This window comes from Globicephala melas, chromosome 6 (assembly GCF_963455315.2).
Source record: "Globicephala melas chromosome 6, mGloMel1.2, whole genome shotgun sequence".
Lineage (NCBI taxonomy): Eukaryota > Metazoa > Chordata > Mammalia > Artiodactyla > Delphinidae > Globicephala > Globicephala melas.
In genome coordinates, this window is record NC_083319.1 from 68,063,551 (window position 1) to 68,079,062 (window position 15,512).

The 15,512-nt window shown below is 42.1% G+C and overlaps 1 protein-coding gene across 2 annotated transcripts in view; it reads left to right on the plus strand.

The window, feature by feature from the left end:
• ADAMTSL1 (ADAMTS like 1) overlaps positions 1-15,512 on the plus strand; it is a 1,021,102-nt gene that overhangs the window by 877,006 nt on the left and 128,584 nt on the right. For both annotated transcript variants that reach the window (XM_060300968.1, XM_030840590.2), the window contains one exon: positions 5,854-5,981. In XM_060300968.1, coding sequence (XP_060156951.1) covers positions 5,854-5,981 — 128 coding nt within the window. The remainder of the gene's footprint in view (positions 1-5,853; positions 5,982-15,512) is intronic.

Below are 15,512 nucleotides of genomic sequence, written 5' to 3' on the forward strand. Positions count from 1 at the left end.
CTAAGTGCACTTTTTTCCAATTCTTATTCTTTTACTCTTATTTCTATACTTTTTTTGCAATTGCAGAATTCTGGCTTTTTTTCTTTTAAGTGTTCTAAGATTTCAGTATTTGGTTAATAGTGTTAAAACAGTTATGGAAATAACTAGTTGTCCTTATTCTGAGATTCCTGAGTCAAGAATGGAACTGAGGCAGTTGCCAACCCAATGTGCCATGTGGCCTCAGTCCTCTCCTCCTCTTTCCCAGGGCTGCCACCAAGGTAAACACACTGGGGCCCATGCCCTGCTCTCTCACAGGGCAAATGCCTTACCACCTGGCCATGGCCCTAACTTACATTTTTTTTCTTGAAAACGCTACATTTCTCAGCCATTTACCATGTCAAAGCAGATCCTCACAACGTCCACAATACATAGGTTCAGACATGAAGAGTGAATGATGATGGCAATGGTGATGTCGACAACAACAACCAAATAATAATAGTAACCTGCACTTCTGTAGTATTTACTATGTCAAGTACTTTTCTATGTTCTTGAAATACCGGAACTCACGCAGAATATTCACCACAACCCTAGGTTGGTGCAGTAATTCTCCTCATTCTATAGAGGAGAAAACTGTGTCACTGAGAAGTAAATTACTGGTCCAAGGTTACAAAGCTACTATGTGGTACAGCTGGGGTTGGGACCCAGTCACCGTGACTCTGGAGTCTGTGCTCTTATCCAGTGTGCTATAATGTCAAAATGATCATTTTCAGCTCCATTGCTTTGGAGGTCACTAAATAAGTCTTTATTAAGTATTTATTCAGCATGCCAGCACTATACTGAATATTGAAGAGAAAACTATAAAAGAAGTAGGTGTCCCAGCCCTTGAAGTATTCATTTACAATCTAACTGAAGGAATGAGATGTAGAATGGAAAGGCTTTGTAGTACAATTTAAAACAGCTCTGGTAGATCAGGAAAGGAAGGGATTCTTGTGGACTGTGGTAACAGGAGGTTGAACTTGAACTTACTCTTAAGGGATGGGGAGAATTTGGAAGGATCAACAGAAGGAGGAAGAACATGAACTCTGTCCAAAACTAATGACAAGGAGAGTCAAAGAGGCCATCTTGAATGGAAAGACAAGTTTGTGTTGGGATGTGGGACAGATAAGTTTGAAAAGATGAGGAAGACACTGTTCTAAAAAGAAAGGATGTACCTATAATTTCTAGGTTCTAGTCGTATGCTGAGACCTAAAATGGGTTTAAGAATGATTTGTTAAGGTGAGAGGCCTGAGATGGTACATCATGGCCGATGTAACAAATGGGTATTTCTGTGTCCAGAGCTTGAAATTTTTCTCTGACAACTGGAAATTCCAAGGAAGACTTTCAAGATGGTAATGTAGGTTACCCACACCTGTACCATCAAAAATTACTAATTTACTAGATGTATCTGATGCTTAAGCTGATACTTTTTTACTTAGAAAACAGTAAGACACTGTTTCTTAGAAATAGGTCCTCAGAAACAGTAAGCTCACTCCTTTATTTGATCCTCACAAGAACTCTCTGAGGTGTTATCCTCAATTTGCAGAAGGAACTTAGAGGCTCGTAGAGCTGAAAGGCTTGCCCAAGAACACCACGTGAGTCTATGTCTCTTGACTGAAGTCGGGAAGCCTTCCCCTCTACCGCAGTTTCACATGGTTGGTTGTGGACATGACTTTGAGAGATGATCCTGTACAAGACAGTGGTGTTACCGTTGAGCCAAGGATTTAGAAGGCATCATCATGCCACCCCACACACAGGATTGCTAGAGCCTTTCCTCTAGACACCCAGAGCGGCCTCCTTTTCAAATGAGAGTACCTTCTGACTATGCATTGCAAATGCAGAGGAGAGAATTCCACCACAAGGAGCTTGTGCTTGGTAGGACTGGCCCACGAGCACTTTGTCCATATCCTACTCGTTTGGACAACAAGGGCTTCACTTGTGTAACTAAAACAATTATCTGTATTCTCTCAAGTTGTCCTTAATTTGTAGAATGCTTGAGAAGACAAGCTGTCACAAAGAAGCTTACAAGTAAAGGCCACGAGAAAAGCAAAACTATGCTTTCATTTTCTAGCTAAAAATAATGACCAAAGAAATAAAGCAGTAAGTTTTAGCCCAGTAAACCAAAAGGGATTGTGGGTATGGGAGAAAAGCAGAGAGTATTAATATACCTAATATGACCACAGTACTATTTGCTATGTATGTCTTAATTATGCCCCAATCCACGTCCCCTCATCCTCTAATTCCATAAATTCCAAAACAACCCCGAGAAATCTTTCTGGTTTTGTTTGGAAAGCAGCACTATGTTTCTGTGCCTGTGCATTCTAAAACAGGCCTGTCAAATTTGAAACCTAAATTCAAGCTGACAGAAGTCAGCTACCAACAAATTAAGTTACATTAATAGAGTTGATGCCTGAAATACAAAGAAAATGTTTTTTACCCCAGGAATCTCTCTCCCTAGATGCCAGGCTAGATAGAGAGACTAAAGCAAACCTCAGTCTCCAGCAAGCCCTTTCCTTTGCCTTGTCATGTTTCCTAGAGAGTCCTGCATGGGAAGCCTCTCCAGAAGTATTGCTCCCCCTAGTGGCAGCCTCCAAACTCCCATCTACCAATTTTATGGGCATATTAAAGACCTGAGAGATTGGAAAAAAGTACTGGACCAAGAAACCCTATTTCAAATCCCTACTCGCACCCCAAATAATTATGTACCTCCTTGAGCTAAAGAGTTCAGTTTTATATCTAGAAACAATTTCTAACTATACACAATAAATGAGAAATTCAGATTTTGTCCCATGTAGATTTTATCTCAAGACAATATTTAAGACTGTTTTATGAAGGCAAATATTTTAGCTTCTTTATCTTTGTATACATTTTATGGAATAGAAGAATATATGAATGCTAAATTTTGAGATCTAGATTCCTTCTTTTCCATTCCCATTATTCCCATCTTAATTCAGACCCTCATGGCTTTGTGCCCAGTGTGATGGAGCTCCCCCTTCTCTTCGCCAACTTTGTGGGAATTCTTTTCCAGGCTTCATACGGGCAGGAAGCATCAAGACTCACTCAGTAGCACCGGTGCCTGGAGGAACTGATGCAGCTATAAAAGCTAACCACCACTTTAAAAAAGTTACATGTGTCAGGCCCAGTGTGGGAGTGGGATTTACAACTCCCTTCATGAGATCAGGCAGGTGCAGTAGTTCTACAGGAAGAAAATATGATCTGAATATAGAGAGCTAATAAACTGTCTGGCGGGGGGATATCGGCCAGTATCGTGAGCCCCTCTCCCTTCCTTCCTCACAACCTTTTCATCCCCTGTCCTTCCTCACACTTAATTCTTCATTCAGGGTGTCCAACATTACCAACAGAAGGGTCATTGGAAATACCAGAAGGTGGTCTGCAGCTTCCTTATATACCTCATTTTAACTGTTCCTTCTGCTGGATAAGAAAACATACTTCAACTGGGGTTTAGAACGTGATAAGCTGAAATGTAGAAAGAAGAAGGGATTTGCCAATGGTAAAATGTAGAAACAAAATCAAGTTCAGAAGACCTGTCTTCTAGTCTTGTGCTCTAAATGTTCCCTTCAAGAACCCCTTCTGATAGGGAAGGAACTATGCCAACAGACTTAGGAATTTAGCAAATCTTAATCCCTGCCTTTTGAGGATGGTAAACCTGATTAATGATCCACTATGTTCAGTCATCGTAAATTGTCAGTTCTAATGAAATTTGGTGAAGCCTGCTTTCAATATTCCCGTTTGGAAATTCTTTTGGAGGCATCCATGTTCCTGGGACATCATAAAGATTTAAATCATTAAGTCAATGTTTCATTTTTTTAATCTAAAACAGCCTGAACACCTGAAAAGATTTAGCAGTGATACTGTGATGCATCTATTAAGATTCCTACAAAACAATAGTGATATTATTACTTAAAATATTGTATGGCTTACTAAAGATAAGCAAATTATATAATCATCTTTCTCTTATTAGCTCTTTGAAATAAACTAAGCAGTATGTAATTGTTGACTTTGAGAGAAAACACCTCACATGGGTGAATGAGTGAATGAATGGGTGGATGAGCTCTATCACAATGTCTCATAGCCTCTCTGTCATCCCCCACAAAGTTTCGGCTCTAGTTCAATGCCACAGAAGCTAGACTGTCCCTGTAATAGCGGTGATGGTGTGGAACGGTGCTGAATCAAACACAAACCACCCAGAAACTTCCCTTTAGCTGAGATTTTCTATTTCCTTCCCTATTTTTATCTGAACTGCCCAGACCTAGCCAAATTGAAGAATGATGGATGTAAGCCTTGCTCTTTCTCTCTCCTGCCTTTCCTCCAAGAGGAGGCAAGAAAAAGCAAAGCAACAGGTCCAAGGCCAAAAGCAGAGCTGAGGAAGCCTGATTCATTGGCAGACCGGTCACCCACCTCAGAATAATTAAGAGCTGACTAGAGGTGACACCAAATTGCAAATACCATAGAGTCTGGAGAGGACCCAGCAAGAGACATAGTAAAGAAAAAGAATTGTATAGTGGGAGACTGCTGCTGGGACAGGAGATGTGATTCCTAGTCTTAATTTCACCACTAAGTCTTGTGAGTTCCCTGACCTTTTCATGATGTTCTTTCCCTTTCCTGAAAAATGACCCCTTACCTGCTTTCTTCCTCTGGATGGATGTTAACATGATATTAGGTGAACAGTTCTTGGAGGCTTTGGAAATCAGAGAGGTGGAAATAATCACAAAGATGGAAATGACTGACTGCAGGAACCCCAGAGCCACCGCTAAATCATTTCTGTGCTATTGAGTGATTTATTGACCTAAGGCCCTGCCAGGTCTGGCACTGGATCTCGGCAAGTTCCCATCCAGTCCTCCCCCCAACCCTTCTAGTTTCCCACCTCCGCATACACACTCCAGTTATCATCAGCCTCATCAGGACATCAGCTTCAAGTGATCATTAGACATTAATCTGCTTGCCTGCCATCATGTCACAGGTAGTTCTTAGAAATGGCATGAACCTAGAAAAGAAACAAATAGTAGACTGAGAGAGGAGCGGATTCTGAGGCTTGTGGAAGGTACTCACAATTTGATTCTTATAATTCTTTTCAGGTAAAGTATCTGAACTGTGTGGTGATTATTCTGGAATTTTCTCTACCATGACCCCGAAGGGCAGGCTTTACCTTCATTCTGCTGGCACCTTCACTACAAAGAGCCCTCTGCCAAGCATTGTGGGAAATAAAACAATAACTAAGGTCTAATTTCTGTGCCCAGTGATATTTACAGACTAATGACGGCAATAGAATTGAGATACAGTTACACATACAATTTCCTTCTAACGTGTGCATCAAGATCCTCTCGTCAGTATTCAGTCTGGCTGCTTCTCTCCCACCTCCAAGCCTTAACAGATGCCTTTCTCCGTATCTGGAAGCCCTGCCTACTTTCCCCCATCCAGCCAAGCCCCACTCCTTCTGTATAACTTTGCCTTTTCCTGAAGAAGCCTTCCCCAAATCCCTCTGCAGCATTCGTTCTAGCATCTCCTCTCACCCCCGCTGTGTGTGTATGTGTATTCAGCACACGTATGCTGCCTGCTCCAGCTGTTAGCGTTTAGTCCAAGTAATCAACAAACTGCATAAGCAATCCAAAAGCTCCTTATCTGGGCTTGCTAACAGAATCACACCCATCAAAGTGGCAAGAGAGGCTGGTTTCCTGGGTACCACTGTGTCTGGTTTGTGCCTGTTGTTAAAACAGGGTTGTGACTACCCCTGAGGTTCCTTCCAGCTTTACCAATATCCAATGCCAAAAAGGAGTCAACCGACCTGACCAGGCCTACATTTCTTTTCTGTTGCTCCAGGATTCTTCTACAGCCAGATGATTCCTTACAGATCCTGGCCCCCGTGGAAGCTGATGTGGGTTTCTACACTTGTAATGCCACAAATGCCTTGGGATATGACTCTGTCTCCATTGCCGTCACATTAGCAGGTAACGTGGAAATCCCTGTTCAATTGAGAAACCGTTGACCGGTGCCTGCAACGTGCCAGGCAGGCCCAGGGACACAGACATAAATGAGATCCATACCCTGCCTCCGGAAGTTTGTAATCTGTAATTGTAATCAAATGGAGATAAAGTGTAATATGAGATAGAATGAAATAAGTGCTGATAACCAAAGAGGGTGCAGTTTCACTCTACCTGAGAGGTCTTAGACTTGGAGTAGAATTTTGATAAACAGAGATGCAGGAAATACTCCAGGCAGAGCGAACATGAGCAAAGGAGATGTATACAAGTAAGTAGCCTGTGGGGGAACATGAATCAGGACCTAAGATCATCGAATGATCTTTTCATTTCTCCTCCGTCCACCTGCTGCAAAGAAGACTTTAAGACCTGGGTAGTTGGAATTCTGTGGCTGTGGGTTGGAGCACAGGTGTTCTTCTCTGTGACTGTTTATTTCAACCTCTTGGTCTAATACACCTGCCTACACTTCACCTTTATCCATAGAGGTCAGGCAAACCATTCTACACATAGCAACTTCAGAAAATTGCGATTCAGAGTACCGTGCTTCCCAAGGTTGCGGTCTCGTAGTAAGGTACCCTTATAAAACCTCTCTTACATAGGACAGATCCTTGCCTTTGAAACTGAAAGAGACCTTAGATACCAGCTAGACCAGAGCCCTCAGTTCTCAGAGGCCAGGCAACCTGAGGTCACATAGCCGCTCAGCTGGTGGCAGGGAAAAAGGGAACTGAGGTCTCCTAACCCCCAGATCGTTGTTCCCCCTTCTCCCCACTGATGCTACCAACCCGGGCTCCCTTTCCTCAGATCTGGGCCGCGCAGCCTTTGTGGCGGTGTGTTGCATGTGTTTGTATTTATTCTTTTCCATTGCCGCTCCCATCAGGTGATTCAGTAGATGCTAGAAAAGCCGACATCACCCCACACTGACCTCATCTGTCCACGCCGGGATTATGTTGTCACACTGTTTTTCAGTCACTCATGCTGCTCCCTTGCATATCTGTTTAGCAACAGTATATCTACCCCATGACCTAAGGCTGATCTGGGAAGGGACCTTGAGCGGGACGCTTTGCAGAGAGGATGAAAGTCAACAAAGAATAAGGCGAGCTAAGGGGCCCTGGGGTGGATTACAGACTGATATTAATGCCTGTTTGGTGTGTGTGTGTGAATAGAACATTTGCTTTGCTCCTAATGTATTCCAGTCACAATCTTCATGCCCCTCTTCATTATACAGAGTCCAGATGCTCGGCACCCATCTGGTTAATTCTCTTCTGCCTTACCCCCTCCCATCTGCCTTGGCCAGGGCACTGCTGACACCCTTCCAACTGCTGGCAAGTAGGGCTCTTACAGGATTAACTCTCTTGTTTATATTTATCCAGATACGGTTCAGCTCTGTCACAGACTAAATACGCTTTGTTCACCTGAATTTAATACGATTCACGGAAACCTGTCTGGAATTAAGCAAAGCAATTGTAACATCAGGCTTGTCTTCAGCTCTTTGAAGAGAAGCTATTGGAGGCTGCCAAAATATTCAAAGCCAGGGAAGAAAGAGAGCAGCCAGAGAGGCACCGGGGGAAAGGGAGAAAAGGAGCTGAGTGATGAAGTAGTTCACGCACACCACACCCAGGGCTTAGGAAGCTGCATCCATGGGCTTCAGTGGTGGGGTTTGTTCAGGTCTGCTAGCAGGTCTGTCAAGCAGTCCCTCTGAAAGGTAAGGCCCAAAATGGATGCGCTGCTTTCAGGCTGCATTTGTGTCTTTACCTGGGATTATCGTCTAGCCTGCTGTCAACGTCTGCACTCACAGTTTTAAGTGACTCACACCCTCTGCCAAACATGACTGACGAAGAGCAACAAGTTAGACCCGAGTTCTGTGATTCGTGACGCTTACAGACTAGTGAAGGCAATAGATGCATGCGTGACTACCTCGAATGCAGAGACAGTTACAGTTTCCTTCAAAGGTACCCCACATAGGCGTAGAAGATGCAACCTAAATATAACGTAAATTGGTGCGGGGCAGCGGTTTCCAAGGGATAGATGTGGCGCATTTCTAAATCTTATTACCAGTTATACTGTTCATTAACCGTGTGACCTTGAACAAAGTGTATAACCTCAGAGTCTTTGTTCTCAGCCGTAAGAGTGAAATTAATCCTATTTCACAGGATTGTTGTGAGGTTAAATAAGATTGCACGTGTGAAAAAGCCCTCAGCCCAATGCCAGGCACATAGTTCACACTCAATAAATGTTTCCTTTTCTTTCTCTAGCTCTCCTAAAATGAAACACATCCTGAAAACGATTTTAAAATGTGTAAAACATAAGCCCAACTTTGCTTCCACGTATTTTCCACTGTAAGTCTTCACACTGAAAATTTTCAAGTACCGACTTAGGAGCTGATTCAGCTCACTTGTGATCAAATCCTCGTGGTAAATCTCAATGCTTCTGTGCCTTTAAAGACATTGTACAGTTTTTTCTGGGTTTTTTTTTTTTTTGGTTTTTTTACCTTGACTTCTATATAAATGCAGGCCAAAAGGAAAAACAAGAGTTTTCTGGAGGCTCAAGCACTCAGGTACCTCCATGATTTTATAAGAAATGTGTGGATTTTGGCCTCGCCTATGCACCTGGATCAACCAGATGCAGGGAAATTTGTTCGTAGTAATTCACAAGATCAGGCGTAGCATGGCAGTTAAGCCTGCAGGCTCTGGAGCCTCGTGGTCTGGATTTGAAGCCTGACTCTGTCACATCCAAGCTACATAACCCTGAGCAGCTTCTTTACACTCTCTGACTCAGTTTCTTTATTTGTCATATGGTGATAATAATAGTGTTTGACTCAGAAGGTTCTTGTGGAGATTAAATGCCTTCATCATGTAAAATGCTTATAAGTATGCCTAGCATGTAGCAAGCGCTCAATACTCGTTAGCTCTTATTATTATTGTGAGGATAAAACAAAAGCCAGGTTATTTTTACGGTAGGGGAAACTCCTTTTCCGAGACCAGAATGCTCACAGACCCTTTGTAGAGCACTTCACTCTAATGTCTCAGCATCTCAATGTCAAGGGGGAAGCTGAATTAGCTATCTGAAAAGCGGTCGGAGTGCCTGGGTCCAGAGCAAGGGAGGTGGCTACACGAGGAACATTTCACGTGAGCCAGAGGAAGGGAGGTCTGGTGAACCCTCCCTGGCCCATAATTGGACCTCTCCTGTTGAGTTGCCCCATCCTCTGAGTTGAGTGTGTTGTCAATTCTGCTTCTTAGGTTCATTGTAGGTCCACTGGTACTCTCTACACAGTTTTTGCTTAAACATAGAAACAGCATTTAGTTTTAGACACACCAAACCTTCCTTGCTCTGCCCTGTTTGGGCCTGTAAGATATTTTCTTTAGAGCCCTTTGCTTCTCTCCAAACTCATCAGTATGTGTTGCTTTTATCTTTTAAGTCCCAAAGGTTTGAGAGTACTTTGCGAGTATGTCTCAGCATGGAGATGGCAATGTTTCCCTACCTACTTCCCTGGTTCCGGAAACTCACAGCCATGTAGACCCAGTGGCACAAAATTCCCTTCTGTCCTAAACTGACTTAATTGGATGCCTGTTTCACTGCTCAGAAGGTAAATGAGAGGGGAGGGTAGCAGGGGCTAGGGAGGAGTATAAGAATGTCACCAAAATGTCACATGCCTAACATGTTGAAGAACTGATTACTTTGTGTGCGTGTATAAACACAGGTAAAGAAGAGTTTCTGGTGTGTGCAAAGACAGGCACTAAGATTGGAGAGCCGTCTTGACTAGTCAGATTCAGCACTCAGCCAGAGTTGCTCAGAAGGCTTCCAGATCTGAATGGCGTAGGCAGCGTTTTGAAGGAAAGCAGTAGTTTCCTGGTAAATTGCTTCAGTCTGGATCAGTGGAGGGGAGCTTTACTTACCAATGCAGATGAGGCTTGTCCAGGTGTAAGCCATTGATGAGGTCATAGCCATAAGGGAAACGTTTTTGGTTGTCATTGATTTTATAAGATCACAAAAGAGATACTGTAAGGCCTGCTTGACATCATCAATGGAAAATGAGAAGAAGATGGGGGCTGAGGGATGAGTGTATCTTTCATTGAAAGGAGAGAACACAGATGAGCTCATCCAAAGTTTTCACAGGAAAAGAGAGACAGAAAATATTCCTCCTTTCCTGGCATGTTTTTCTGCGTTTTTATGAGTTGAATAGCTGACACATATTGTGTCTAATAAAGAGATCACAGAAACCTCACTGGGAAAATAAAAATAAAAGGCAGTTGTTGTTTTTTTTTAATTCTTCTTTCTCGGCCCCCTCCTCATGATTTAGTAACTGCAATAAAAGACAAGCAGTTTTGTAAGCTCTTCATAACGTAAGTCATTTCAAATTGGCATTTCTGAATTTTTCATCCAGCCACTGTTAAGCAGACAGAGGAGGATTTTGCTTCATAGAGAGAGAGCCTCAGAGATGGGTTTGTCACCAAGAGGAAAGACGGACAAAGGAAAGACCGACAAAGGAAGGTTTGCCCCAGTGTACTAACTAGATCAGAGGGAAAGGCACACAAGTTTGGCTGACTTCCCAGTGGTGCTCTGAGCAACAGGGTGATGGCCATTGACTGATTCAAGCTGCCATCAAGGGACTTCATTATCTAATACAATACCAGGTAACCAGGTTCCTTACGTTTTCCTCAATATGTATAGATGTGTAGCATGCCCACTGCAGAGGCCTAGCTTTTAGAGAATTCAGGTAAAATGGATGAGAGTATAGCAGGAGAATCCAACTTACTCCGCTCCCCAGCAGACTAGAGGAAACAAACAAGGAAGCACAAATGATCTAGGCTAACCCAACTCACATCCTGAAAAAGCAATTCCCGCATCTGTCCAATGGAATGAAGGAAGGATGGGTGGTTGGACATGTAGTGGGTACCATATCCTTGGTTGTTTCTAGGAGAGGCTGCAACATCATGCAGCTGTACTGGGTATGGAGTCTCTCGTCTAGGACTCTGCAGTGGAACATGCAGAAGTTAGGTCAGCACCACTTGCTGTGACCTGGGGAGTTGTCAACTTCAATCGAATGATCAGAAGAGGTAATGGCAGTAACCTGAGTAACCTGACACGCTGGCATTGGCAAAAATATCTTCAGGGAATGGTGATTGAACCAAGGGAGGAGAAGGAAGCCATGCAGCCCGGGGATGTGCAAGAAAGGGCAGTCTAAGCCCTACCCACTTCCTTAGATCCTAAGGGCCCTGCAATATTGATACCAAAGGCACACCAACTAAACAGAATCACAAAGGTGGAGAAATGCCAAGTTCTTCTCACTTTTTCGCGCAAGGTAATTAATTAGTAGTCACAGTGTGGACCCTGACTCATCAAGAAAAGGTTAAATTTGGTTAAAAATGTTTTATCAGCTTTATTGAGGTATAGTTTACATCCCATAATATTCACCCATTGTAAGTGTTCAATTCAGTGATATTTTAGCAAATTTTTTAAGTTGTGTAACCATCACAGCAAACCAAGGTTATTGTTTGTTGAAAAACTCCATGGAGGTATAATTCATACACTATACAAGTCAACCATTTAAAGTATACAATTCAGTGGCTTTTAGTACAGAGTTGTGCCTCCATCACCACACTCCATTTTAGAACATTTTCATTATCCCCAAATAAACTCCACACCTCTTAGCCATCATTCCCAAAGCCCCCATTTCCTCCAGCCCTAGGTAACTACTAATATACTCTGTCTTCATAGATCTGCCTAGTCTAGACACTTCAGATAAATAGAGTAACGCATGGTGCTTTGTTACTGACTTAGCATAATACGTTCAGGATTCACGCATTTTGTGGCACGTATGCTGCATTCCTTTTCACGGTGGAATAATATTCCATGGTATGAATATACCACATCTTCCACTTGTCAGTCGATGGACATTTGGGTTGTTTCCAGTTTTTGGCTGTCATGAATAATGCTGCAGTGACCATTCATGTGCAGGTTTTCGTGTGGACATGTTTTCGTTTCTCTTGGGTATATCTACCTCAAAGTAGAATTGCTCGATTGTGTGGCACGTGTATGTTGAACTTTTTAAGAAACTGTCAACTATGTTCCAAAGTACCTGCCCCATTTTATATTTCCATCAGCAGTGTATGAGGATTCCAGTTTCTCCACATCCTCACCAATGCTTGTTACTGTCTATTTTTTTAATTGCAGCCATCCTCATGGATGTAAAGTGATAATTCATTGTGATTTTAATTTCCATTTCCCTAGTGACTCACGATGTTTTCACGTGCTTATTAGTTGTTTATATATCTTCTTTGTTGGAATAGTAACTTTGGTGATAAAGACAGTGTATATGGCCTGTGTATTCATTTTTTATTGCTGCCCTAACAAATTACCACAAGCTTAGAGTCCAGAACAACACAAATATATTATCTTACAGTTCTGTAGGTCAGAAGTCCAGTACAGTCTCACCAGGATAAAATCAAGGTGTCAACAGGGTACACTCCTTTCTGTAAACTCCAGGAGAAAATGCTTTCCCTGTTCATTTGGATTGTTGGCAGAATTTAGGTCATTGTGACCTACAACTATGGTGCCTGTTTTAACTGAGTGTCATTCCCAGGTTCTAGAGGCTGCTGCATTCCTTAGCCCTTGGCCCTCTTCCTCCATCTTCAAAGCTAGCAGTTGGGGGTTGAGTCTTTCTCATGTTGCCTCTCTCTGACAAACTCTTCAGTCTCCCTCTTTCAATTTTAAGAGCTCAAGTGATTAGACTGGCCCACCTAAGTAATCTAGAATAATCTCCCTATCGTAAAGTCAGTTCATTAGCAACTTTAACTGCAGGGAATTGCAACTTTAATTCCCTTTTGTCATGTAATATAACATAGTCACAGATTCCAAGGATTAGAATGTGGACAGCTTTGTGGGGGGCGGGGGCGGCACATTATTCTGCCTACCACACCCTGTCTGAAGGGCACACCTCATTTTCATCTTACTAATGTCAAAGGAAAACACAAATCTAATGTTGGTAGACCTTCCAATTTTTGCATATAAGCCAAACCAAAACACACACACGCCTGCACACACACACACACACACACACATGCACATGCACGCACACGCACACACACACGCCTTCTGTTTTTAATCTCTCCACTTTTTTACTGAGCCCAACTAAATCAAATTTTTAAAAAATTCTTTCCAGACCAAACATGTCAGTGGTCTGCACATGGCCTGGAGGCCACCAGTGCCCTCTGGTTAAATCATCCATTTTCTATATTCTCTGCTCATATATTACACCTCATTGCCCAGTATAGTCAAGAGTGTTACTAAAGTGTAATAATTTATTTTATTAGATTACACTTAAACCATGTAATGATTTGGATGGGAGAGAAATATTTATTTTTTTTACTACTCCTAAAACGGAAACTTATTGTAACAATAGAATAGATAAGAAAGATTTTAGGGAAAGTATTTGCCTCATTACAAAACTTAGAGCAGATTTAGAACTATAAACTTGTGTCCTTATTGTAAACAGAGGGGTTTTAAATAGATGCACCCTTGGGTCTTTTTTTAGATCTAAAAGTTCTATGAATCTCTTACATACAAATAAACTACAGCAATCTCCACCCACCACTACCAGCTCTAAACTCCCTTTACTTGAAATTCTAACATTTGCAAATTCTATAATTTACTTCCTTTGTCTTTGGGAGACTAGAAGACTAGATGGCAAAGAAGGACAGCTTTTGCAATAAAACCTAGGAAAAATCACAGATGACGGGGAAAGGTATCAGAGGACTGGTGAGGAGAAAGGGTGTAGAGTTGACTAAAAGGTCAAACACTGACTCAGGAGCCAGGAAGTGGGAGTGAAGGAGACCTTGCAAGAGAGACAGCAGGACAGGAAGGAGTTAAAAATCCCTGAGCTATAAAATGTGAAAGGCACTTGGAAGTTGAACCAGGCTAAAGAAAATATCATGCATTTTAATATGACTATTATCCGTAACAAAGCAACTCTTGTTGAAATTGCCAGGTAGCCACATCCTGAAAATTTCTGGCCAGCAAGGGATAGTAACTGGCCATTAATAGTCAGGGCCCATCATTACTGATTTCAAATGTACAAGATGTTGTTGTATTTTTAGAAAAGTTTTCATAGGTTCATAAGACAAGTTTTCATAGGTTCATACTGATTGTGGTTCCTTAAACTTCATTTGACTCATGAGTTCTTCAGTTTGTCAACTGGGAATTCTCATTTCAGGGGGTTTTCACAGATTTCACTCCGGTGGCCCTTCTGAGAGACCTATGATAATTGCAGTGTAAGCAGAGGCTAGCATTTCTTAAGGTGTTGCTTTCATATTCTCACTGATTACACTGATTACACTGATTTAATCCATGGATTAAATCTGGATTAAGTACAATTTGCTTAGTTTTAGGTGGTGAAAATATGTGAAATTTATAACACCTTATTGCTGTATACTCAAATATTTTAATTAGTGGGCGTCACTATCTTATTCACTTTTCTCTTGAATTAAGATTTGGGTCTCCTGTGGATCTCATTACAGTTTTCTTGAACAGAGTCATGGGGGCACATGCAAGTCAGCCTGGCATGCGTTGTTTCACAACTTCTCTGGAAGTAGATACTTTCTGGGGACTCCAACAAGACCAGCCTTGGTGTGACTTGAAGCTCTGTCTGTCCGGAGACTGATACCAGTTTCAGGAGAAGCTGGAGTATTTAAATAATTTCTTCTTTGTTTAGCCTGAAACCCTCACAGTTCTTCAAAATAGAAGCACTTGAGTTCCTTCTCACTAAAAGATTTGTTCTCTCTCCTCTTTCCTGTTTTTTCCTCTTTCTTTCTTTAAACTTGTCCTTTCTTTGTGTTTTCTTGGTTTATCAGAAGTTCCCAACGCTGCTCCTCAGAGCATTTTCTCCATGTATCATAGCAAGGATAATGCTGATGATAGCTAACATTTATTCAAACTTCATGCTGTGCTAAGGAATCATTCATACAGTTTTACAAGCATTAATGTGCTTATTGCTCTCAGCAACCGTAGAAGTAGAAAACCAAGGCACAGGGAGACCAAATAACTTGCCTAAGACCACTCAGCTATTGAGGGATGGAGTCTGAACACCTGCCATGCAGGCACCATTCTCATGCTCATGCCCCCTGCAGGCATCATCACTTATCATGCACTTTTGCTGCTCAGTCCTCCTGAACGTAACCCAGAATCCATATTTGAGCAGTACTCCAGGAAGACTCTGTCAGTCGCTGCAATCATAATCTCAGGTCTATTTGCCATTTTTGCATCCTCCCCGGAGTGCTTGGGTCATCTCCAAACCTGCCTCCTGCAGTCGTGGTTTCCAAAATTGCCCAGTTTCCCCGTCACCTTCAACAAGTCTTCTCGTTCTCCTTGGGAGTGAATGCACATGCGCACTTCCTAGAATAGACTGCCTCTCACTCAACAGTGAGCCTCTGAAGACTTTGAAGTACAATCCAGTTTTTCCTCTATTTTTAAAATTTTTTAAATTTAATTTATCTTATATTGGAGTAT